The sequence below is a fragment of the Gopherus evgoodei genome, chromosome 6 (assembly GCF_007399415.2).
Source record: "Gopherus evgoodei ecotype Sinaloan lineage chromosome 6, rGopEvg1_v1.p, whole genome shotgun sequence".
NCBI lineage: Eukaryota > Metazoa > Chordata > Testudines > Testudinidae > Gopherus > Gopherus evgoodei.
This window is the reverse complement of record NC_044327.1, coordinates 102,988,240-103,014,260: the sequence shown is the minus strand read 5'-3', so window position 1 is coordinate 103,014,260 and position 26,021 is coordinate 102,988,240. Positions and strand designations below refer to the sequence as shown.

The 26,021-nt window shown below is 41.8% G+C and overlaps 3 protein-coding genes across 5 annotated transcripts in view; 1 reads left to right on the top strand and 2 right to left on the bottom strand.

Moving 5' to 3' along the window:
* The window catches only part of ITGA2 (integrin subunit alpha 2), a 102,970-nt gene extending 91,733 nt beyond the window's left edge, over nt 1–11,237 (top strand). Inside the window, 3 exon segments of the mRNA XM_030566138.1 lie at nt 3,014–3,103; nt 6,582–6,698; nt 7,895–11,237. Of these exon segments, the coding sequence (XP_030421998.1) occupies nt 3,014–3,103; nt 6,582–6,698; nt 7,895–7,984 (297 nt within the window). The 3' untranslated portion in view covers nt 7,985–11,237.
* A 3,079-nt stretch (nt 11,238–14,316) lies between these two features.
* On the bottom strand, nt 14,317–21,135 carry LOC115653217 (molybdopterin synthase catalytic subunit). The gene is made up of 5 exons (XM_030566139.1): nt 21,047–21,135; nt 20,377–20,504; nt 19,374–19,527; nt 16,861–16,984; nt 14,317–16,190 (listed from the first exon to the last, which is right to left on the bottom strand). The coding sequence occupies exons 2-5, from the start codon at nt 20,495–20,497 to the stop codon at nt 16,122–16,124; spliced, it is 468 nt and encodes a 155-aa protein (XP_030421999.1). The 5' UTR covers nt 20,498–20,504; nt 21,047–21,135; the 3' UTR covers nt 14,317–16,121.
* Nucleotides 21,088–25,629, bottom strand: MOCS2 (molybdenum cofactor synthesis 2). Of its 3 annotated transcripts, none has more exons than XM_030566142.1 (4): nt 25,505–25,629; nt 23,946–24,070; nt 22,721–22,867; nt 21,088–21,175 (listed from the first exon to the last, which is right to left on the bottom strand). In XM_030566142.1, the coding sequence occupies exons 1-3, from the start codon at nt 25,514–25,516 to the stop codon at nt 22,741–22,743; spliced, it is 264 nt and encodes an 87-aa protein (XP_030422002.1). In that variant the 5' UTR covers nt 25,517–25,629; the 3' UTR covers nt 21,088–21,175; nt 22,721–22,740. The 3 variants fall into 3 exon arrangements, with proteins under 3 accessions (XP_030422002.1, XP_030422000.1, XP_030422003.1); XM_030566140.1 differs by lacking the exon at nt 21,088–21,175 and adding an exon at nt 22,535–22,624; XM_030566143.1 differs by lacking the exon at nt 21,088–21,175 and adding an exon at nt 22,535–22,624 and having other exon boundaries at nt 23,946–24,067.
* Nucleotides 25,630–26,021: the final 392 nt, after the last annotated feature.

Sequence of the window (26,021 nt, the reverse complement as noted above, 5' to 3'; positions counted from 1 at the left end):
TGCAGCAAACCTTTATTCCAGCTTGTCAGGATTTTTTATTTTTTTTTGCAATTTTGAGGATTAATATTAATTTTACTTTTTTTTCAATTTGTGTCTGTTTTTATTTTTAAGATTTTTATTACTTGATTTTAACCTATTCAGCCATGGAGTGACCTTCCCTATGGCCAGGGGCTTGTCATCCTCCTCACAGCCCTAGCCAGGAGTCTCTTATCTGCCTCACCAGCACCACAGCCTTCCCCACACCTTGTGCATACAGAGATTGGGTGTCACTGGACCTGCAGCCATGCAATGAGCCCTCTGCAGCCTTGCTATCATGGCCCCTCTCACTGACTCCTATGTCAGCAGGGCTGCAGAGGGCTCCCTGAGCTGTCACATTGCCTGTGACACCCACTCCCTGAAGGTGCAAAGTGCAGGGGGCAGGCTGTATCCATTCCATTACTGATGGATATTTTATTCATCAATTTCAGTGTGTCAGCTGAAATCAACATTTACTGATATCTATGGATTTAAATTGAATCCTGCCTATATTGCATTCATTCTAATCATTCCAAAATATCAAAAGCCCAGAACTTGATGCTATCATTAGTGTTGTCAATTTTTTTCCTCAGAAAAGGTGTGTACATTCGGTACAAAGATATAAAAACCTTTTGTTTGGGTTTTAAAGGGTCACTTGTCAAGGAAACAGATCCCAGATTGAATTGTACAGTATGCTTAAAATATTTAAATAATAACCATGAGTATCACATTTTAAACTCCCACATGTCCTCCAAGACACAACACTAATCGTGAAAAATTATCACCCCTCTGAAATGAAACGATGTCTGTTTCTCAGCTAGGCAACCAACCAAAACTCTCCTAACATTCTGGGTTTGTTTGCAATCTCAGGCATATGACGCACTGTCTGTGTTCTGTCTGCCAAGTCTTGTGACTGGGTATTGAAATTTACTAGCAGGATTCTTGTAAATGTCAATACTTAAACCATTAAAAAAAAAAAGCCCTCAGGTCAGACTGATAGTGTAATAGGCTTATGAGAGTGTGTGAATCAAGAATCAGCCTGCCTTTTATAGTGACTTTTTTAAGAATGTATTTTTTTTAATGAGCTGAACCAAGAATACTTGGATGTTGTTTTAGATACACGAAAGGTCAGAATAAAAGGGGGTAAATGGCTGTGCATTGAGAGAGCAGTAACGGTAGCTGGTAATGCTGGCTTCCCTCTAGCAGAAAAAAATCTGTTACAGTTTTCCCTCTCTTCTCATGGCCGCATATCCTCCATTTGATTGTCAGTACTCCAGCACGGACAGCCGTTTATAGATGACACTGCATGCCCATAATCCTTTGCATTTAGAATGACAGGCATTCTGTGTGAAAAGGATGAAGGGTATGCATGCATCTGTGAAGCAGGGAAGAGAAAGGAGAGTGTTCTGAGAAGTCAACAGTCAAGTAGAGAACGATGATTCAAGAGATAAAAGGACCAAATATTTATCTTTTCTGGGATAGCTTTTCCAGTACTGCATGCAGTGGTTAGAGTTCTGCCCACATTCCTCTACTAACACCCAACCCATTCCTACAGCACTCTTTTAGGCCATGTCTACATCTAAAATTTTGCAGCGCTGGTTGTTACAGCTGTATTAGTACAGCTGTATAGGGCCAGCGCTGCAGAGTGGCCACACTTACAGCAACCAGCGCTGCAAGTGGTGTTAGATGTGGCCACACTGCAGCGCTGTTGGGCGGCTTCAAGGGGGGTTCGGGGAACGCGAGAGCAAACCGGGAAAGGAGACCAGCTTCGCCGCGGTTTGCTCTCGCGTTCCCCGAACCACCCTGCAAACCGCAGGGAAGGAGACCTGCTTGTTCGGGGAACGCGAGAGCAAACCGGGGAAGGAGACCAGCTTCGCCGCGGTTTGCTCTCGCGTTCTCCGAACCACCCTGCAAACCTCAGGGAAGGAGACCTGCTTGCTCGGGGTTCGGGGAACGCGAGAGCAAGCCGGGGAAGGAGACCAGCTTGATTACCAGAGGCTTCCTCAGGTATGCTGGGATACCTGCTTATTCCACGGAGGTCAAGAAAAGCGCTGGTAAGTGTCTATACTTGATTACCAGCGCTGGATCACCAGCGCTGGATCCTCTACACCCGAGACAAAACGGGAGTACGGCCAGCGCTGCAAACAGGGAGTTGCAGCGCTGGTGGTGCCCTGCAGATGTGTACACCTCCTAAGTTGCAGCGCTGTAACTTCCTCACCAGCGCTGCAACTTTCTGATGTAGACAAGCCCTTAGACTGGTATCCCTGTACTGTTGGTCGCATATGCAAAGCGTCACATGGAACACAGTCGTACTGAACTGGCAATGTTTGAACTCCTGCACAAGCTCCACTAGCACTGGAAATATTAATGGAAGGAGATGGGATCTTAGGGTCTGGCACAAGAATACTTTTAAAAAGTATTCCATTTTTTACCTTTTTCAGTCCAGAAAGAGTGAAGAGGATCAGATGCTGAGGGATGGAGGGAAAATAGATGGTGCTAGGAAAAAGTAAAGGGAAGAAAAGCAGAGAGAAGTTGGATAGAGACACAGGAAAAGGAAGTGAAAAGCACATTCTCATTTTACACTTCTTTGAAATGCCAGAACTATGTCCCCGTCCCCGTGCTATATTGCCTTTCCATTTCTCCCCCTCCTTCTGATTCTCTGGCCACCTTCACAGCTAAACACCAGCAAGACTTTTCAAACAATGACAGATATTTCAATATCTTCTTTTCCCTGAACTATATGATGAAAATAGGGTTTTTTAATTAAAAAAATCGTAATTATTAACAGTAAGCTTAGCAAGGCTGAAGTGTGCATATATATTCATTACTTTTCTGTAGATACTGGATCAATAAGCATTGGCAAATATAATTCCAGTTTTTGGAATACTATAATAGTCTTCAGCTCTAAAGTAACATTGAGTTAAGGAGAATTATTTTAAAACATCTTCATTATAGGAATGCTTGATCAGATATTTGCAAGTTTATTTTTCTATTGCAGTCAACTTTCCAGATGTTACAGCTGACAGCAGTTGCAGAAATTGATACGCATAACCCAGAATTATTTATAATTGGAGAGAATACCTTACCTGTGAGTGTTGTTCAATGGAAGTGTTTCCTTTCTTAATATTTTACTGTATCTAAAAGCTAATATTTGATTTTAATGTCCCTGAGAGGTATGTGGCAGGTCACAGAAAATCTGCTTATTTGCTTGAATACGTTAAGTTGATTTTATTCACTTGTCTGTTTTAGAGTTGTTGAAAATGTTACAGTTTCAGCTGGCTGGTGTTTCTACAAACGCTGTTTGTTAATTTGTGTGAGCTTGCACACCTGACTTTTGTTGTGAATGAACTCCAAAACTACCAGCAAAACTCTGTAGAAAGCTCTGAGGTTCAACTGATTTCATGTAAAAAATGTCAAATTTTACATTAGTTTTACCATAAAACAATAAATTGACCTGGATTCATGAAATTTAGGAAACATTTCAGCAAATCTCATCTGAGTTTTAAGTTCTGTTTGCATAGGTGCATTTTGGTATAATTGTGAATGTTTTGCACAGTTCTAATGATGACCAAAATCACATCTACATTGTAACATGTTGCAGAGTATACTCCAATTTAGAATGGACGTAATATGGACATATTTAATAATCTTGATGTTCTAGTGACTCTTATCTTAAATACTCTTTGTTGTACACACTGCTATGGTTTAGAATGTTTCCTCCCAAGGATTTAATTCATTAATATGTAAATTTAAATAGTGTTGGTAAAATGCTTTGTTACAACAGTAGAAACAAAAACATCTCCCTCCCTTGGTCTGGGCATGGGTTGACATTACTTCACCTGGAATACTGTTTTTGTATTTCTTTTTGGAGAACTTCCAAGCCCATCTGATGCAAAAAATAGATCTATTTCAAGACCTTTGGGGATTAGAATGCAACTCAAGAAACAAGCTAATAAGGGAGTTGGCTTAGTGATGATGATGTGCATCAGCACCCAGCTGCAGCTAATGGAAAATCCAATTAAATATGTACTAGAGCAGTTATTGATTGACCTATCTCCAAGAGGAAATAAGGCCAAAGCACAGTACTACTTCTATCGTCATTGTTCCCATGAAACATTGCACTTTGTAAAGAGATTCTAAATGGGTCCATTTGTACTCAGGCATATAGTCAGTTCCTGGAGAACTGCTGAAAAGAAGAGAAAGTATATTTGTGGGTTCGAAGAATTTCACACTATCCCTGAAACAGTAGATGCCAGTGTTTGGACTGGCATGATACTTGGAGTGTCCTAGATCATTTTAATCACTTGACAGCCCTGATCTACAGTAATCTTTTATGTATCCTGCATTATGAGTCTTTGATCCACAATTGAGTTGTGAGAGGTTCGGTTACGGCACCATGTATTCAGTAGAGAGTTAGAAAAATATACATGGTGTGCAAAATGAATATTAGAAGAGTGTATGTGTGTCCTCCACTTTTTAATGATTCCAGATCATCTGAAAAAAATATCATTTCTAGTTCTTTTAGGGTGGAAATCCTGGCGCACTGATTTCAGTGCAAGTTTTGACACTGATTTGAATGGTTCATATTGCAGGTGTGATTTTGGCCATATTATAGTGGTTGGGGGAGGGGCGTGGGGAGATGTTAGTTTGCAGTATTTTTATTTCAAAGGACATTTCCTTCAAATCAACTGGACCCTCAAGTCTCTCTGCCACCAGAGGTTTGTATGTAAATTCAGGTTTTCTCCATCTTTTTCTCTCACTTCTCAAATTTCCCCTTTCTATGTCAGATGGTTGCATGCCTCACTGAGAATCCCTTACCAAATAACTTAAAATGTTTTAATTTTTGGATGAGATATTTTATTGAGATATTTAAAGCGTCTTATGCACCCTTACTCCCTTGTGCCACCATGCAAGCTGGGCCACATTTTGGCCCTAAGAGAGTGCCTTTTGCATGTAGTGACTTTTCAAAGTGTAGAGCTGCCTTTTCAAAGGAGGCAGCTTCAGCATTATTTTAATATCCATAACAGTTCCAGCCAACCTTCACATAAAAGCAGCTTTTCCCCTATTGCAAATTAGAGAAGCTTGTTTTCAGCACAAATGAATGTTGTCCCTGGGTAATTGGGTGGAGCTTTTTAATGTACTTGGTATAAGAAATCTTCAGATTTTTTTCCAGTTAGAAAGCACTGCCAGTTGAGAACAAAGTACAGAAAGTTTACCTGCTAAAATCATTATTGTGGCTGTTCAGTTATAAAATGCATGAAGATTGTTGCAGTGAAATGGATACACATAGCCACACCTAACATAATAACAGGGTTCCAATGGTAAATCATTGACGTGTCAGTGTAGCTTTCCCAGAAAGCTTGAGACTAAATTCCATCAGACAAAGCTGAGAGCAAGCAACCCTGAAAAAATACATTGCTGTGGTTTATCTGGTTTCACAGCAAGCAAAACCTGTTCCCATTATAACTCTTTATAAACATTAACTACTCACATATGAAAATTAAAATTTGACTCCAAAACGTTTAAAATTTCTTAAACTTGCAAGTAGTGTTAATCAGATGTGAAGTTTATAAACCTTACACTAAGAGGTCTAGAAGAGCAATTGTAAATATCCATCCAAGTTTATAATCGGACTTAACCCATGTACAACTAACTAGTTCCATGGTAGCTGTCACCTGGAAATGAGTTAATTTCAAGATATTTTGGGAGCTCTGTATTCAGATAGTAGGAGATCTTCTGACCGGTGAGAAGCATGGCAGTGTCTGGGAACTCAAGGGAAGAGCAGATCCCAGCACAATTCCACCTTTTCTGTCCTTCCAACTTGACCCATCTCCTCTTGCTGCTACTTCAGGCTAAAAACTGTTAGTGGAAACCTGGCTAACATTAAGATCTGTACTAGTTCTTCCCTGCCCTTAGAGTAGTTTCAGGTAGGGTGTTAGGACCTGCAGGCAAAGAGCAGGAAGCCATCCGCCTGCTGGGATGAGAGGATAATGTGGGGACTTTCATGTGTATGAGAAAATAATGTTGCCTTCTTGTGTACTACTGGCTACTACTGTCAGTTTGGACTAGTTCTCTTTTAGCTGAAGCAGCAGAGGCTTTGTTTTGTGAAGATGGAGGAACAGCACCATCCCAGTTCTAGTCCCAGCCCCTAGTCTTTGTCTGTGGGTATATGTGATTTATCTAGCAGTGGTCTTTGTCTGCAGTGCGTGGATTCACTGCAGAAGGATTCTCATTAAAGGAAGGAGAAGGAGGAGGTGATGAAGATGAGATTACTCTTCCTCTTTGTTCTGTGGGCTCTGCAGAGACCATCTTGTTATGAGTTTGTATGTCACCTAAAATGATGGTACCGTCATCTGTAGCTGGGGTGCCTACACACAACAATGCAAATATCTATTATTAATAATAGGAAATAGCTATTAACACCAGCAAATCAAACAATAATTCTGGTGCAGCCTTTTGCCAGGGAATCTGTACAGCTGTTCCAGCTAAATAAAAGATGGGGATTAGAAAAACTTCTTTAATATTGTTCATGTTGATACACAACAAATAAAACTGTCTGCTTTCAGATCCCAGTGACAATAATGAAGCCTGAGGAGAAAGCGGAGGTACCAATCGGAGTTGTGATAGGAAGTATACTGGCAGGACTGCTGTTGCTGTTAGCGTTGGTTGCTGTTTTATGGAAGGTGAGTAGATATATTAATATCTGTAAAAGTAAACCAATGAAAGTTCCCACCTGAATACACCAGGGCTATAATTGTAAGAATTGATATGTAATCATGCCGAACAATCATTTATCTGCAACTTGGGGAGAAAAATATTTTTATTAGTATTGCACCTTCCATGTGAGGATCTCAAAGTACATTACAAGGGATCCTTACAGCAGCCCTGGGAAATATGGAAAATTATTATAATACATTTAATAGACAAGGAACGGGTAAGCACTGACTTCCTGTATAATCATGGCACCTCTGTTTTCTGTTAGGTGTCAGCCTACCTCCATGACTCGCAGGCTGTGCTCTGCACATACCTCCAATGTTCCAAGGGTGCAGGCTGGGCAGCAAGAGGGATGGGGGTGGACTTTGGGGAAAGATGGGAAAATGAACAAAGATATGCAAGAGGCAGGCAGGGTGAGTGGGAGATGGAGAAAGGAAGAGGCTTGTGGAGAGGTGGGAGGGGAGGGACTAAGGAGGAGAAGAGCTATCCAGGGTGTTTGGTTTTGGGAAAGGCAACAGATTATCTCTGTGCCAAAGCATTGGTGTTTGAAGGGCTCCCTGGTGCACCAAGGCAACTGCTCACTGGGGAGCGTTTCTAGGTCCTGTGCTTCGTCATAAAGACACTTGGCTGCACAGCTCTGCTGCTTTGGCACTTTTTTTTTTCTTTTAAGTTGTGTTTGGGGAGATACCTTGAACCTGAAGCCTTGGGGAAGGCAGATGAAGACATGCCTCCTGCTTTTAAGAATTTTCTCTCCCCTGCCTTTTTTTTTTTTTTTTTTTTGGTAAAGAAACTACTGTGTGAGTCAAGAATCAGGTTTAAATTAACAGTTTACTAATTAGAGTTGTTTTCTACCACCAAAAAATATTGAAGAAAGTGTGGGGGGGAAATTCTTTCATAAAAACAATTTATTTTTTTTGAGGAGGAAGGAGGTTGCCAAAAAAAGTTTACAACCTGAAAATTTTAGATAACTTCTGTTTTTTCTCAAAAATTAGTTTTTCATCAAAAAAAAAAGTTCTGATGAAAATGTTTCTATCAGCTGAGAAATGTAGTCTCAAATGACTAAATAAATGGCATGTTTAGATCTAATCCTAGTACCTTTCATTACCAGGCAGCACAAAATAGACAATATACATGGCTGACAAACTATTTTCAAAACTTCTTACAGCTTGGCTTCTTCAAGAGAAAATATGAAAAAATGACAAAGGATGTAGAAGATATTGATGAGATTACAGAACTCACAAAAGACAAAGATTGAAGACAACAATGATTGGATTACAGAACTAATCCTCTGAGCCACAAACAATGGCTGTGGTCCAATCAGATCTTCAGCTGGAGTGCCTTAAAGTTCAATAACTGTTAAACTTGTTTCTTAAGGAATGAAAATGCTTTTTTTATGGATGAAAATATTTTACAGATTCTTCTGTGTTGTAAGAATAACTGCAGGTCAGTTTTTTTCACATATATTTTATAGTATATTTTCTTGTATAGTTTTTTCCTTGCAAACAAATTAACCCTTTTGAATCGGGCAGGTCTGGAGCATACACCTTGTGGCAGAAATCCCACTTCCATTCCACAAAGAGCAAAATAGAGCAACTTTTTTCAGATTTTGGAACAATATCAGTCCAAGTTAATAAGCTCTTGGTAAAAATGATTATTTTCTACTAACTAAATGATCTAGAATAATGACATTGCATGATGAGTATTGATTCAGGACATGGAAAAGCAAACTGAGCTTTACAGTTACTTAGCTACATTTTGATTGTCTTGGAGAACTGACTCACATTTCCCGTGAAATCTGAGTCTTAACTAATCTATAACCTTACAGGTTGTATATATTATAAAATGGGCAATGCGTCCTGATTTGGGAATGAAGACTCCAGACTACACCCTAATATAGGATGGCTGGATGGGTACACCATACCAAGTACATCACCATATTTCTTTCACTAAGATGACAAAAATTAAATTTTTACAGCGTATGGCATTTGTAAAGTACTTCTAAAAGAGACATGCTCCTACTTTAGTGCTGCCTTGCATGTTTTGTCCTTTTTAAAGGCAGAAGATCTGAATTTGAAAACTCACTGTGACTTGCTGTCATTACTAGGTGCTACTGTGGCAGCTTTCAAATTCTCAGCACTACTCCAATGGATTTAAATTTTACTTCTCTGAACCCTTGTCTTGTACAGTTAATTATCTAACAAAGGAGAAAAAACAGGCCTATATTTATTATTAAAAATCACTTACTATACCTTTAAATTTACATGTCCTTTTTTCTTTAACCCAAAGAACAAGGTGAACTGAAATCCTTTATTTGGATTCCTAATCCTTACTCACGGCAGTAACCCCACAGACTATTGGCATCATGAGAATGAAAATGCAAGATTTTGCCTTCGTTCAGTAGCTGACAATAAGGCAGGCGTGAAAGAAGGTGTCTGGTGTATTATAGGAGCACAGGAAAAGCTAAGTAATGTGCACCCAGTGTGACAAAGAACAGTGGAAGATCTGTTCTATATTGGTGCTTGTACCACTCTCATCATCGTATTATGTGAGTGCCTTTCAGCGATGCCTTAAGCAGTGTGACCCCGTCACGTGCTGTTTGTTCTTATATAGCTAAAGAACTTTTACAAGTAACTTATGTTTTGTACAATTTAAAATACTGTAGTACTTTTGAAAGAAAAGTTTTAAGACCTAAAAAGGACGTCTTATTCAGGTGGCCTTATGTGACGCTGTTTAATTTCCATAACATTTTTCTATTTAAGTGACCTTATGTTATATACCCTTTGCTTTAAAAGAAAATCTTTGAATTTTAGGTTTGAAAAACTAAGAATCTCCATGTTAAAGAGAGAGCCCGCACCAGTCTTGTGGGCTGAGATAATTGAAGTTTTGGTTGCCTGACTCTCATGACAGGCAGTTAACCTCACAACAAGCACATCACCTGTTGATATGCTTTTCTATACATATTTTGGATTAGAAATAAGGTGGTGTCTGATAGAAGACAATTATCTGAAGGGTGTAAAATTTTCAAAGGGACCTAAATCCCATTTTCAAAAGACACTTAAGAGTCTAAGTCCTCTTGATATTCAGTTAGACTTTAGGTAAAGATTTTTAAAAGTACCACTCTCTTCTATGAATGTGACTGAGGCTCCTACATCACTTAGCGCCTTTACACATTTTTAACCTTAGCCTCCTAAGGGCCCAAGTCACTTTCAGAAATTGGCCTTAAGCTCCTAAATCACTTATGCACTTTTTTGAAAATTTTTATCTAAAGTCGTCTTAGTTGGTAAACAGTAGCCAGCCAAGCCACCAACTTCCCTGGCTGGAAGAGGTGTCATTTGGAACAACAGCTGAATTATTTTCAGTCTATCTGGTGTTTGTTTTTATTCTAAAAGTTTTTTTTATATTTTCATATTCTATTTTTTATGGTGACATGTTGAAAGACAATCTGGATCCCAAATTCGATTGTCTGACAGATAAATACAGTTGCCACCAGTTGTGCTTGTGGCCAAACTGAGTCTTTAAAAATTAAGTTATGCTCTAAACAATTCCTTAAAGAACAAACTTCTGACTCGCAGTTATAAACCCTGGGTGCCTCGACTAGCACATGCAACCTAAAATTGAAGATAAAAATTGGTCTCCTGCCTCAATTCTCTTTTAACAACTTGAAAAAAAAATTGCACTCATACTGAACTTGCAAAAACCTCATACATAATTAATCTTGTGCATTCAAAGCAAGAATAGGAATTTAACAATGCCGTGGATGGTAAACTCTTTCATTTCTTGTGCCTTTTGGTGGTGCATGTAATGGAACCCAGGCAGGCAGCCAGTTTTTATTGTCAGTCACAAGTTGAATGTGCAGAGGAGTGTATTACATTGAGGGTTTTAGGTGCGTGATTACATTCACTTGCCGTGACTGGGTTTTTCATTGTCCCAGGTGTTACGATTTTTCACCTAGTCTGGAAGAAGCGCTGTTCTCAAACTACAAGGAAAGCAGAGCATAAGTAGGGTTTTGCATCTGTCACTTAGGCATTTAATGTTACTAGTTTGGTGGGTTTGTTTTGTGTTTGGTTGGGGGGCCGGTTTGTATGTGTATTTTTTATTACTTAAATAGTTAATTCAATTTTGTAAAGAGTAATTTTATTGCACTTTTGGGTACGCATAGCCTCAGAAATAATGCTGGAAATTTGATGTATATTTTGTACTGTGTATAACGGTTTGGGGGTTTACATTTTTAAAACCTTGTAAAGACATTTAGTTCTAGCTCTAACATGTTATTTTGCAGTGCTGGGCTTTGATTCTAATCTTGCTTGCAACAGCAGAAGTCAGGAGTAACTCCAGTGAAATCAAGAGTTACACAGTGTAAAACTGGTGCGAGATCCGAATTAGACTGGCTGAGTTTTAGACGATATGAGTAAAGTCGTTTGTAAATCTCAAAAATTAGTCTCATAGGAGAAAGCGACAGAGTCCTGTGGCACCTTGTAGACTAACAGAAGTATTGGAGCATGAGCTTTCGTGGGCGAATACCCAGTACGTCTGTTAGTCTATAAGGTGCCACAGGACTCTGTCGCTTTTTATAGATCCAAACTAACACTGCTACTCCTCTCATAGGAGAGTGGACACTGCCAGTGGGGAATATGAGATAGAGATTTAATCCAAATGATCAGATTGAGGACTCAGAACTAGATTGTAAACTTTTGGGGGCAGAGACCATCTGTTCTGTGCTTGTGCATAATGAGGCCCTAGAGCCCCTAGGCACCACTAATAGTACAAATGATAAATACTAATTTTTGTTACTTAGTCTGCATTCAGATTTGTAATAAAAGCAGGTCTTGGAGGGGGAAAAGCTCCACTAAAAGCCACTATATAAAATGCAGCAAATTTTTTCTTTGCTACAGTAGCAGAACTCTAAGGTTACGATATTGCAAGGTGCTGACAACCAGGAGTTGAGGATACTAAGGGGCTGTACAGGTTTTAGCCACTGGTGCAGCAACACTGCTAAGCTTTGCTGCACTGGTGTAAGTCACAGTTCACACTGATGCAGCACATCTACACTAGGGGATTGCACCAGTGCAGCTATATTAATGTAGCTATTTCCCACAGGCTCTCTCCCTTCTTAAATTACAACTTCACAACTCATTTGCCCTCCCCTCTTGGGGCAGTTTGTCGTCTTCCCCCTCCAAGTTGGCAGTGACTTTTGAGTGATCCTCAGACCCTCCACTCATCTAGTTCGTATTGCAGCCCAGTTTTGCACTTGAAAGAGCAAAGTATGAAAATAACGGTAAATAAGATCAAACATCACCAAATACTACATATGTTGGTTACTTTTTATCAGGCTAACAATTTCCCCATTTCATTACCTTTTAAACATAATGGATATAAAATGATGTCCTCACTGAGAAATGCAGTTAAGGTTTAAAATCTCTGGTGACATTTCTGCCCTCTACTGTATGTATATTTTGCACTTTAGTACAGAATGCCATAGCACCTGATGTACTGGAGTTTGTTTTTGTTTATTTAATAACAAAAATAAAAGGCAGCACTGTTGTGTACATTTAAATCAAAACTTTTGTCAAATTGCATATTGTGAGATAGATAGATAGATATAGATATAGATATCTCTACGCACACACTAGTATCAGGCTGACAATCCTTACAAAACCGGATTCAAAATATTTAAAAGGACATCAATAAATTTAAAAATCATGTAATTTTTTTAAATCTACCACTGGCATAAGCAACACCCTGAGATTATTATTATTAAAAGGGGTTGGAATAAAGCCTCAATTTTCAGGTTTTTTTATATATGCACTTGATAATTTGTATTATCACTTTCACTACTGTCCGCTGTGGGGGTCTTTCACACAAGAGAACTTGAGGGCAGATTCAAAAGGTAGGTAAACGTGTATATAACACCACAAACTGGCAGGATAGCTACAGGAATGAGGTGGTACTTTTAACTCTTTAAAATAATTTAAAGTTGGCCGTGTCTCTTTAGCCAACAAGAACTGAGCAACTATATTTTATTTCACAACACATACTGAATTCAGGGAAGGTGAATGTAGAGCTGTGACTTTTAAAGTTTCTAAAAATATCATATTGATCCCCTCCAACACTTCCACCTGCAGCTGTCTCTCTACTGACATCTACTGGGATAGATCTTGATCCACATTCCTGCACCATCCATTACTTTGTAACAATCTCCCAGCATGCAATTGATGGTTAAAAATCAACCTAAACCACTTTTGAAAACATAACAATGAAGTACTATGAGGCCCAGAGCAACACTAAAAAGTTGCTCAAATATTAAGCTATAAGTGATCATCCAGTCACAGCACAGGTTACTCTCAAATACTGCAAGCCAAGAAGTGAGAATTATTTTCTCTAAGGAGTTCTGCCATCAAAACCATTCTTTGCTTCCATGTTGTGATAGTTTCCTGCTTCCACCGGTCAACCGCCTGTGTTGCATAAGTTGTTCTCTGTGCCCTTGAACTTTCCTGTAGAAAAGCCATCTCACCAGCATACTATCACAGGCATACAAAATAAGATGTGTTAGGTATAATGCCTGGGTTAAAGATTTTTTTTCTTCTTCATGACTGCAATGGGTTGTTACATATTGCAACAGGAGAGCTGATTATCTTAATGAGCACTAATGGTTGCAGCCACTTATGATGTTCAGGCCCAGTATTTCTCTTGCTGATCTCCTGCAGCAATGAATTGCCTGGGTTTCTAGCACATCTTTAAAGCACATTACCCTAATGTCCAATGCTCTTGAGTTGCTGCATAACAGTATTTCTGCTAGTTAATACTAGTTGTGCTGGTTTAGCTGGGTGTACCTTTGTTATATTATAGGATAGAGGTGAAGGCAGGATTAATCAGTTCTTAAGTCTTCAGAAGTTGCTTGAATGTGTCAAGTATCTTAACATCCTCTCTCTACTATAACTTCCAGTAACTCCCATAACCTTTAAATACATGTGCATAAGCTTTCTTGGAACTTTTCCATTTCTATTTTATAGTCCAGTTGAAGAACCCCAAATTACACATTTCCAAATTAAGACTTATTGTTCTAAACTAGTGCTTAGACTAAGTGATGCTTGTGCCTTGAAGTACAGACACAAAAACTGATGGTGTGATCTTAGCAGTTTAACACAACATGCCTCACCTTTCTTACGTCTGGTTACTGGGAGGGAAGTAGTATTCCCCTTGATCTGAAATCTTCTCTCCAGCTGCTTCTATGATGGGGATATGTGAGTGATTATTCTGTTCTCCTTCCATCCGATCAGTTACAGACGCACCAGTGAAATCCGTAGATTCCATAAGTTGCTACTGACCCAGATAAGGTATAACTTTGCAATGTCATTTTCTGTTTTAATGCTAGCATATAAGCATTATACTGGTTCTGCGTGGTTCATAGACTACCACCAATACGGCATGTTAGTCCTATACCTCTCTTTGTAAGTAATACCCATTTTTTGCTTGATCCCAGAATTGGGGCCTCTCCCTGGAAACAGATTAAGGTGAAGCCACTGCTGCCAAGAATTTGAAACACTGGGTATAATAAGTGCACTTAAAAAAAACCTCAACAAATATTGATCTCTGTAGAAATTATCTTTATTCATGGAGCTGATAGCACTGAACAATCCATACAGCAAAGCCACATCCGAACATCATCCTTCTTCACTCGCACGTTCCAAACAAGGAAAATTCAGTCTAACTTACTCTCCCCTACCTAAATATGATATAGAAGACACATCAGACACCCATAATAGATGCACACATGCAAAGAGCGGCTTCTCTTCTTCCCAGGGATGTCCCCTGCCATCAGTACGAAGTACATCAAAAAACAGTACAAGGATCCAGTTTAATCTCACTTGTTTGAAGTTTTGGGGTTTGATTTTGTATTAAAACTTATTCTGCTTGAAACTAACACCAAGGATTACTGTGACTGAAAGATTAGAGAGAATTGTCTTTATCTGTTTTTGCTTTGTGCAGTTGACTGTGCTACTGAGGAAACAGTGAAACAAGTAGGGCCCAAGTGTTGTGTAATCTTGGGCAAGCCACTACACCCCTGTGCTTCTTTCCCTTCTCTGGTCTATTTAAGATTATAAATTCTCTGGGGCAGAAGCTATCTATCACTAGGTTTCTAAGGGCTGAGCACAATGGGGCTCTGATCTCAGTTGAGACCTCTACAATACAAAACTATAATGCAAATTGATAATAATATTTGTATATGTGAGTAACTTTACTTATGCGAGTAGCCCCATTAACTAATTAGTTCCTCCTATTAAATCTACTGAATTATTTTTTTAAATTGACTGTTTCAAGACAATATCCTTTTAACAATTAGTTAAAATGAGAAATTTTATTCCTAACTGTAAATATTCTTGCATTTGTAGTTCAAGCCAGAGACTTAAAACTGTTTTAATTTGTAACAACTATTGGCTTTTTTTAACCCATAGAATAAGACTGCTGCAAAAGCTGCTTCAAAACTAGTCAGCTCTATACATCCATTAAAGTTCAGTTAAGTTTGTGTTTTATTGCTAATGCAAATTAGTTGTGTATGATCTCACTTCGAATAAGAGCTTTAAATTTCCATAATGTGATTGGACCTGTAATAACTATACAGTAAAAATATTTCTATGAAACAAAGCCACTGGGAAGTACCATTAGTAACTCTGGGTATAATTTATAATTTTTTCTCTGCTTGTACAAAAAACGTTTAATCAACTTAAAACTGTCAAACTATCTAAAAGCTGGTATGTTGACTTTGCAGTCATATAAAACTAACAAAGGGTATTTTTAAGATTAAAAAAACACAAACCTGATTGTCATGTTGTGCTCTCCAGTGCTGGCAATGAACACACAAGGTGCCAGAATAAAGGTATTAAAGCAGCATATAGTATATAAAACTAGAGTCCTTTCAATTAAGAATTTTTGGAGAAATCATTTTTAAAAAAACTGTCTAGCTATTTAAAAAAGCACAGCTGGGTGATTTTACAAAAAATGAAAGTTATTTATTAATCTAATCTAATTACTGTTTGTATTTCATTCTGATTTAGACTCAAGTATTATAATGCATACGCTGTAGAGCAGCGGCAGGCAACCTGCAGCCTGTCGGGGTAATCAGCTGGCGGGCCACAAGACAGTATTTACATTGATCGTCTGCAGGCACGGCTGGCCGCAACTCCTAGTGGCCGTGGTTCGCTGTTCAAGGCCAATGGGAGCTGCAGGAAGCGGCGCGGGACACTGCTTCCCGCCTGCAAACGGTCAATGTAAACACCGTCTCACGGCCCGCCAGCTGATTTTCCTGACAGGCCGCAGGTTGCCCACCACTGCTGTAAAGTATCTACAAGTAAAGGCTGATCTGCATGCACTGTAGAGTGACTTTGGAGATGGAGTTATTTTTCCACATCTGCCCAAAAGCATTCCTTGTTTTCTTTCCAAGAATATGCCTCCTCATAAATCTCCTGCAAACAAAAACAAAGAATGGGAAGTGCTTCAGGAGTCTGCTACATAGAAATACAACCAGTGCACAAAAATTCAACAGCTAATCTGCTATTAGTTATACAGGACAAACAGTTTGCATAGTGTTTGGCAGACACACAGAAAGAGGACACTATCTTGAGATGCATACAGTGTCAGGCCCTGATTCTGCAATAAAGTTCCATGGCGGGACACACCAAGCCTATACAGATCCCCAATCTGGGGATTAGTAGGGCTCTGTGCAGGGTCCACCTACACAGAGCTCATGAACGAAAGCATACAGTGCTCATGATGATCAAGTTGTAATGCATTTGCCTTCTACATTATTCCATATTAAACTACTGAGTCTTTATTTTAGAAAGGAGGATATTTAACTTGTTCATAAATCAGAGATGCTAAAAAAAATGACTAACATCCAAAATACTGGAAGCTGACAATCAAGGGCCAAGTCCTCAGAACTGAACATTTGGAACCCAGAACCAGTCCTGTCCCAAAGCACTGACCATCCTTTCTCATACATCTCTCTGCAATATAAATCACAGAAGTGGACAGCTGACGGTTTTACATGCTTATACAACTATCGGACCCCAGAGACAGAGAGCACGGTGAAGACGAGAGGTGGCATTTTTTGTAAACTACAATAATGAAATTCACCTTTTTCCAAATTGGAACAGTTGCTTTCAAAGTGTTGATGCAGTATTGCACAGCCTCAAGAGATGCCACTCGGTGTGGAGAGGAGACTGCTACAATCACACTTGCTTCTGTTACTGGAACTAAACTAGGGAAAGACAGAAATAGGACACTGAACTTAACATTTACAGGGCATTAGCATCTGAAGTCCTCAACAATGGCTGGGCTCCATTCTACCAAGGCACTGTACACAATACAGAGTAAATGAGCATCCTTGCCCCTAACAGCTTATACTCTAAAAAATAAAACCCACTCAACTTCAATCAGCAACCGATGCTCAAGTCCTATGCTTTTTACAAACATATTTATTCATTTTTTTTAAAACAGGTTTACAGGATTAGATAGGAAAATTGTTTTAGACAATACAGCATAGAGCAGAACTTTTGCTAACTTGCAAAAATGATTGTGAAACCTATTGCAAGGGACTGAGTTTTACCAGTGAATAAGTATCAAACAGTAAGGGCCTGTTCTAGCCCCTGTGTACCTGCATAATCACTGACAGGCTGCACCCGTGAACCTGGCAGTTCAGTTTGACCTGTTAATAGCACAGTTCTGCATCCAAACTGAATTTGTAAAGATTTTTAGTTTCATATCATGAGGATATTTTTCATCTAGTGTAATACATTTTGTAAAAATAAGTGAAGTCTCACATTACCACTGTTCAGTAAAGCTAGGTTATCTTTGCTGAGAGGTGGGGAGGCAGCCATTTGTGATGTGCTCAAATTAGACCCTGATCCTGAATCAGGCTCCACTAGCACCAAAACCTGCATCTACCCACTGATTCCAGGAGATCCCAGTACAGGATGGACCTGGTAAGATTCATAGACTCTAGGACTGGAAGGGACCGCGAGAGGTTCGAGTCCAGTCCCCTGCCCTCATGGCAGGACCAAATACTGTCTAGACCATCCCTAAAAGACATTTATCTAACCTACTCTTAAATATCTCCAGAGATGGAGATTCCACAACTTCTCTAGGCAATCTATTCCAGTGTTTAACTACCCTGACAGTTAGGAACTATTTTCCTAATGTCCAACCTAAATCTCTTGCTGCAGTTTAAGCCCATTGCTTCTTGTTCTATCACTGGAGGCTAAGGTGAACAAGTTTTCTCCCTCCTCCTGATGACACCCTTTTAGATACCTGAAAACTGCTATCATGTCCCCTCTCAGTCTTCTCTTTTCCAAACTAAACAAACCCAATTCTTTCAGCCTTCCTTCATAGGTCATGTTCTCAAGACCTTTAATCATTCTTGTTGCTCTTCTCTGGACCTTCTCCAATTTCTCCACATCTTTCTTGAAATGCGGTGCCCAGAACTGGACACAGTAATCCAGTTGAGGCCTAACCAGCGCAGAGTAAAGCGGAAGAATGACTTCTCATGTCTTGTTTACAACACACCTGTTAATGCATCCCAGAATCACGTTTGCTTTTTTTGCAACAGTATCACTGTTGACTCATATTAAGCTTGTGGTCCACTATGACCCATAGATCTCTTTCTGCCATACTCCTTCCTAGACAGTCTCTTCCCATTCTGTATGTGTGAAACTGATTGTTCCTTCCTAAGTGGAGCACTTTGCATTTATCTTTATTGAACTTCATCCTGTTTACCTCAGACCATTTCTCCAATTTGTCCAGATCATTTTGAATTTTGACCCTGTCCTCCAAAGCAGTTGCAATCCCTCCCAGTTTGGTATCATCCGCTAACTTTACAAGCGTACTTTCTATGCCAACATCTAAATCGTTGATGAAGATATTGAACAGAGCCAGTCCCAAAACAGACCCCTGCGGAACCCCATTTGTTATACCTTTCCAGCAGGATTGGGAGCCATTAATAACTACTCTCTGAGTACGGTTATCCAGCCAGTTATGCACCCACCTTATAGTAGCCCCATCTAAATTGTACTTTCCTAGTTTATCTATAAGAATATCATGCGAGACCGTATCAAATGCCTTACTAAAGTCTAGGTATATCACATCCACCGCTTCTCCCTTATCCACAAGGCTCGTTATCGTCATGCACCATTACTTCCCAATGGATCTGCATTTTAAACTCAACAAAAGGGTAATTGTCAAGTTTTGGGAAAAACCCTTGATCTCCCAGCCAGCACGACTGGCAATGCCTATTTCAAAGATATTCCAGGGTAGGACTGAATTCTAGACCTTGTATACTCTGGTAAGGGCAAGAGACTGGAAACACTATGGCAGCTTCAGATAAATCTTAGTTTTATTTTCACTGTGTTTCAGGCTACGTACCGCCTCAGGCATCCATCACCACACTGGTTTGTATGTGGTTCATGTTTTGAAAGTTTCTTTGACGTTTTTTTTAAATGACCAGGCACTGCAGCACAATTTTGCAACAAGGGGTGGATTCAGTGGCAGGTTTTGCAGCAGAGAATATGCAGGTTCCTGCTCACACCATATGCAAGTACAAGCATACTGACATTTAATTCACATTTAGTTAGATACATCTTGGCCATACATACCCAAGTCTATGGTGCACTGCTATATGTTTGACTGAAGGCCATTTCTGTCTAACATCTCTACAGATTTTCTTTATTTCAGCTTCTGCCATTGGTGAGTATGCTTCATATTCTAAATGAATCACCTTTTTCCCTTCAAAGTTATTCCTTGTAGTACCTAAAAATAAATGAATTACTAAAAACAAATAAATTATTTATTTCTATTGCAATAGTACCTGGAAACTCCAGCCCTCAGTCAGGACCCCATTGTGCTAGAACAAAAATATACTCCCTGCCCCAAAGAGCATGTGATCTCAGAATGTCCAAACTACATATTTCCTATTCTGGAAATGGTTCAACCAACTCACTGCAATGAGCTGAAAGTGATCTTTTTTTAAGTACATTAACAATTCTTAATGTATAAAAAGGACAGAATTTCAGCCACAGATTTTACACGCCGAAGTTACCGATGCCCAAGATGGCAACATCTTTACTAGCACAGATCTGGCCCTCTGTGTTTAGAAAGTTGTGCCTGTTGTCACGGCAATTGCTCATACAACATGAATAACTGTATGGAACTTAGGCGCACAATGGTACCCACTTCTGAGCACAAAGGGTTCTGAAAATGTAGGTCCTGATATACTAACCACAAGGCTAGAATTAAGTCTCATCTCTTCAGATACCATTTTATGAAGAGGTAAGTTGCATTTGGGCTACACTGTGGCATTGAACCCCAGCCCTACATTGGAGGGTGGTGGAAACACAGCTCTGATGGTCAGCACATGGGGTTGACAGAAGCATAGTTCTATCTACTCCCCATCTCTTTTTGTGTAAGTTGCTCCAGCGGTGGCCATGATCTTGCTCGAAATGATTAATATGTAATTTGCTAAATATTATTGGTTTGTCCCAGGGACTTATTTTTTAAGTAGTCTCAGGAAGCATGAGGTTGAACTTCTGAGGTGACCTCTGCTCTACTTACTGATGGATATACACATTCAGCGATTTATTTTAGGGGCATTAAACTCACCTATGAACAGGGACACAGCCCCACAGCATGGAGAAATCACCAGCTCTGACACTTCATCTGTAGAGAGTTTTTCATAGTTCAGTTTGATGAAATCTTTGGGCTCATCTTCATTTTCATTCATGGCTTCTCTGGAAGGAAACAGAAAGCTACGGAACTCAAAGATTTAATAAGTTACTTTTCTAATTACATTGGCCATTTGGAAGCTGCTTTTTAAACAGTCGTGGGGCTTGAATGTATCCAGCAAATGTATGGCACCCACTAATGTGCCTCAGCTGTAGAGCTCACCAGTAGAAATGAAAAAGGTCAGTCTCTATGCTGAATCAGTTCTTAGCCCCTTTGCTGGGAGAACACTAATTGCACTTCTTGTTGGCAATTTCTGGAGGTACCGGGGCTCTGTTTGTTTTAATATACCAATTCTAGGACCCAGTCTGCAGTGGGATCAGCTAGCAGAGACCCCTGTGCTAGCATGTCCTATTGTATGACTGGCTAAGAATGTCAAATTATAAACTGTCTGGAGTTAGAAGGAGGCAGGGAATCTTATGACGATAAAAAAATTACTGCTCCAGAGGCAGTTTAAAAGCATTCTTTCAGCCAGGGCTCATTGACAGAGCAGCAACCAGTCCAGAAAGGGACACCGCCACTTTCTATGGGAACAAGAGATGTCACTTACTCTGGGAAGCATGAGGAGGAGCTTGTTTAACAGCAGTGAGCTAGATTCTGAGATCAGTTGCACCAGCATAAATCAGTGGAGTTATCCCGATTACAGTTCTTGAGACAGAATTTCATCCACTGAGACTATCTGAAAGGAGAGATGTTCTTTTAGCAACAGAGAAAAAGGATAATTTTATATTTCAAAATTGCTTTAAATCATCTTAATTTTAAAAAATCAAAGTGAAAAAAGGTTTCTTTTTATTGTGATATTAGCCAATCATGAGTACTGGCACCTCTACTGAAAGCCACAACTATAAAAGCACAAAAAGATCTTTAAAAAAAATACAACTTAAAGGACCACATTATCAAAGAAACCTAGGCACCACTAGTATTCACAAAACCCCTGCTTAGCTGCCATCAAACTTCACAGGCACTCAACCTTCCTTAGCACCTAAGTTTTTGCATTGAAAGTTTCCAGGGAGCCTATTTTTTGGCTTCTGAGCATGCACACTATTGCCTCGCTCTAAGTAGCTGGGCACCTAAGCCCCAGTGTGATGCACAAAGCAATGGAAGAAGCGCATTCCTCTTCCTAATGCACTTGTGGGGCCAATCCCATAGGCATGCTCAGACCATGGCTAACATCACACAAAGTGGGGGTGGGCAGTGTGGACCTCCCTCCTAACTTGTGGTCCAGTGATTAGGGTACAGTCCCACTGCCTGAGGGAAGAAGGGATTTGAAGAGGAATCTGTCACCTCTCCGGTGAGTGCTGTAGCTACTAGGCTATGGGATAGTCTGATATGGGCCTCCCTTAGTCTCTCCCATTAAAGCTGCTCCACTGTGGACAAATAATGAGTTAGTCAGTGGGCCAGAGAGACAGAGCACAAGAGCATGTGAATGACTCTACAACCTGGTGATTAGAGCAGTCACCCAGGATATAGCGGACACAGGATCCAGTCCTCCTGCTCCAATGATATATGAACACGAAAGACTGAGGAAGACCCATATCAGAAACATAGTCTGAGAGGTGGCAGATCCCTGTTCAAATTCCTTCTTCCCTCTCAGGCAGAGGAGCAACTTGAACCAGGGTCTTCCACATCCCAGGGATGTACCCTCACTGCTGGGCCAAAAGTTATGAGGGAGATGGTCCTTCACCACCACCTTTGGTGCCTAACTCTGAGAGGGTTCACAGCTGAGAATCCAAAGCAGGAGGCGGCACTCAACTCCTTGAGAGGGGTCAGGCTTAGGACACATCCTTTTCCTTGGCATTTCCTATTGGCTAGTTTATGCCACTCCCTACCTAGTGTGCTGGCTTTTGTGAATCCCACTCTTACGTGCCTATCTCCTGCCACTCATTGCCCAGGAAGCTCAGGCTTTGTGAATCCCAGTGATTTGTCTAGGCAACCAAGTCCCTGTGTGAATCTAGCCCAAACTATTTTGAAAGCTTTTTCCAATCTGTTGCAAATTTGTTAATCATTTATTACTGCACCAACTTACACCTCAGTGTCAGCAACACGGCCGTCTACTGCAGGGGATGCATGTTACACCCTCTCAAAGAGTTCTAGCGGAAGGGGAAAGTCATCCACAAATCACTAGACCCTAAATACAGAGGAAAATTAAAAAAAGATAATTCCAGCAATGTTTCAATGCACGATCAACCCACACAGGCCATTTACAAGAAGAAACTATACATACCCAAGTGTGTTTGCCTGGCGTTAGCCCCCGCTGATAGGTGGGATAATGGCAACCTCGTCACCTGACTGCAGGACCAGAAGCTGATCACCAAGAATCACGTATTCCTGGCGAACAGCGAAAACTACTTGATCCTGAATGGCAGCAAGTCTGAGAAGGATTAGCAGTAGCATAAATATATTTAAGTGTTTGCATGAATTCTCACAGTTAAATGTGAACAATTGACTGGTGCACAGCCCAGAGAAGCTGAAGTCAGTAAGATTACGACTTACGCATCTGCATTTGTACTATTTATTTTTATTTTTTTTTAATCACAACAAACAACTGTATGCCCTTGGACTTGGTGATTATCTTTTCATGGGAAAGGACCAGTGGTGAATCAAAACCAATAAAATTTCTAAGGATAGGAACTGAGCTGGTTATTTCAAGCAAAATAAAAAATAAATTATATACAGTGGATAGGAAGATACCATGTGTCCAGTAGAAAAGAGAAGTGAAGCTTTATTTAGAAAAGGTAAAATCAATCATAATAAAAGAATTATACTTTGTGCTTACAGCGTATAGCACAAACGGAAGAAAATACTATTGCCCAGAAGCAAGTAGATGTGCCAACTGGGCAAATAAGACTGTCAATGTGTTAGAGATCTGGTTAGAAGCCAGTGGTGACTGCTGACAGAAAGGCAAGACACAATTTCATTTTCCAGCCAAGTCAGGGTAGGGTATGTAACATCTTCAAGAGCTTTGCACAATTTGCCTCTGTAAAACATCATTTGATTTGCTTTTCATAGGGAGAATAAAACTTGCAAACTACAGGCCACAAAATGATCAAAGTCCATAGGTTTTAGTAGCCAATCCAGTATCAGGCTATATGGTAAAATACACTCCAGTTTGATTACTTGCTACTGCTACCGCAAAACCCAATTTTGTTTGATTTTAGGCAAGACCCTCTCTAATATTTAATTGCAGCCTTCCAGTTGCAAGCTTAGCTGCTGCTACTAATGCCAGCCAGTTTAATGCAAAAAGTCAGTAAAATATTCACTCTTTTGAACGTATTTGTAGAACTACATGCTCACAAATAAGATCACAAGTAGCAAAATGTAGAACAGATTTTACTACTTTTATTATACTGAAAAACTGACATACATTTAATTCAACTATATTACATTTGTAACTCCATTAACAGTTTGCAAAAACCCCAAACTCGAGGACACCACTAGTCTAAAACTACCTTGGATGCCTTTTCACAATTTCTTCCCACAGCTGTAGAGAGGTTAATTGTTGCGGTACAGAAATAATCTCAGAGCGAACACCTGCCAATTCAGCGCTCCTGGCAAAGTACAGCGCAACAACCTGCTAAAAGACAAATCTCCATTCAGATTACACACCATTCATCTCCCACCTCAATGGGTATTTGGAGCGCAGGAAATGGGCCCCAAACCATCATCCAAGGAAGAATGATGAATTAAGCGTTACGATTTTAAAATAAAGATCACATGCAAGCAGGGTGCTTTCATTTAGGTGGCCTAGGCAATCGCCTAGGGCGCCAGGATTATTGGGGGGTGGCATTTCCGGAGGGGGCGGCAGGCGGCTCCGGTGGACCTACCGCAGTCGTGGCTGTGGACGGTCGGCTGCTCGTGGCTCCGGTGGACCTCCCGGAGCCACAACTGAGGGAGCTCCACCGGAGCCACGGGACCAGCCCGCGGGGCAGCGAAATTGCCGTCCGCCTAGGGCACTAAAACCCCTAGCGTCGGTCCTGCATGCAAGTCCAGCGTTCTCCACTTTCGTTTCACTTCACGTTAATGCCTGATCTCGTTTTAGGCACGAGAGCCACAACAGCTCATTACAGAGACTGCACCCCAGGCCCCCCAAGCCAGTACGTGATTAATTAGGCCCAGCTGCAACTGCTTACTACACTGTGGGCCCTTAAGGAGGTGGCCAGTGTTCTCGTGACTCCCGCAACAGAATGAATGGGGGGGGGGGCTGATTACCACGTGTCCCGTGGTCACCCAATCCCCCTGCAGGCACCCCACCGCCGAGTCCAGCAAACCCCAGCACGCCCTGGGGAGCAGGGAGCGAGCCTCGCCGGGGCGGAGCAGCACGTTTCCGCCTGACTGCCTCTGCCGTGCCCCGGAGCAGCCCGCTGTCCCTGCCCCCAGTCCCGTGTAAACACCAGCCGGGCTGAGCAGCACGTTTCCGGCTGACTGCCTCTGCCGTGCCCCGGAGCAGCCCACTGTCCCTGCCCCCCCGTCCCGGTGCCGTGTAAACACCCGCCGGGGCGGAGCAGCACGTTTCCAGCTGACTGCCTCTGCCGTGCCCCGGAGCAGCCCGCTGTCCCTACCCCCAGTCACAGCGCCGTGTAAACACCCGCCGGGCTGAGCAGCACGTTTCCGGCTGACTGCCTCTGCAGTGCTCTGGCGCAGCCCGCTGTCCCTGCCCCCCCCTCCAGTCCCGGTACCGTGTAAACACCCGCCGGGGCGGAGCAGCACGTTTCCGCCTGACTGCCTCTGCCGTGCCCCGGAGCAGCCCGCTGTCCCTGCCCCCCCGTCCCAGTGCCGTGTAAACACCCGCCGGGCTGAGCAGCACGTTTCCGGCTGACTGCCTCTGCACTGCTCTGGCGCAGCCCGCTGTCCCTGCCCTCCCGTCCCGGTGCCGTGTAAACACCCGCCGGGACGGAACTGCACGTTTCCACTTGACTGCCTCTGCCGTGCCCCGGAGCAGCCCGCTGTCCCTGCCCCCCCCCGGTCCGGTGCCGTGTAAACACCCGCCGCCCGGGTGCAGGCTACACACCTCGCAGCTCATTGACAGAGCCTTGCGGGTCGGAACCCGCTTCCCGCAGGGGAACAAGCTACAGCGCCTGCGCCCGGCCCGAACAGGAGCAGCTGCGCGGAGCCCGCCGACTGGCCCTGCCTCCCGGCCCGCCCACTGGGCCGGAGCTCCAGCCTGGCCGGGGCCCTGCGTCTTGCTACAGGGCAACGAGACGCCAGCCCGGAGCGACGAAAGGGTCCGGCCCAAGGGCCGGCAAATGCAGCTCCAGCCAGCCCCACCGTGGGGACAGAGCGGTCCCAGCACTGAGCCCACCCCAACCCGGGGGCGCATTGTGCGGCTCAGCCCCGCCTTGGCAGTAACGGGGTTGGACCCCGGGGAGAGGGTGGACGGGGATCCCCCGGCCCTAGTTCCTGCTCCGGGATGTCTGGGGCTGCTCAGGTGCGAACGGCCCCAAGGCCAGAGCTGTCCTGGCACTGAGAGCTGGAGGGCGCTGGCTAGTACAGGCCGCTGCGTCCTCGGATTTAGCCCGAGCATGACA

What these genes read in the sequence shown, in the direction of transcription:
- LOC115653217 (XM_030566139.1), bottom strand. Translation starts at nt 20,497, where the DNA reads ATGAATGAAAATGAAGATGAGCCCAAAGATTTCATCAAACTGAACTAT. An exon ending in GCAGTGCACCATAGACTTGG is followed by an intron (nt 16,985 to 19,373) that starts GTATGTATGGCC and finishes GTCTTTCCCTAG; the next exon opens with TTTAGTTCCAGTAACAGAAG. An exon ending in CTGTTCCAATTTGGAAAAAG is followed by an intron (nt 16,191 to 16,860) that starts GTGAATTTCATT and finishes TTTTGTTTGCAG; the next exon opens with GAGATTTATGAGGAGGCATA.
- MOCS2 (XM_030566142.1), bottom strand. An exon ending in ATTGTGAAAAGGCATCCAAG is followed by an intron (nt 22,868 to 23,945) that starts GTAGTTTTAGAC and finishes AATCCTTCTCAG; the next exon opens with ACTTGCTGCCATTCAGGATC.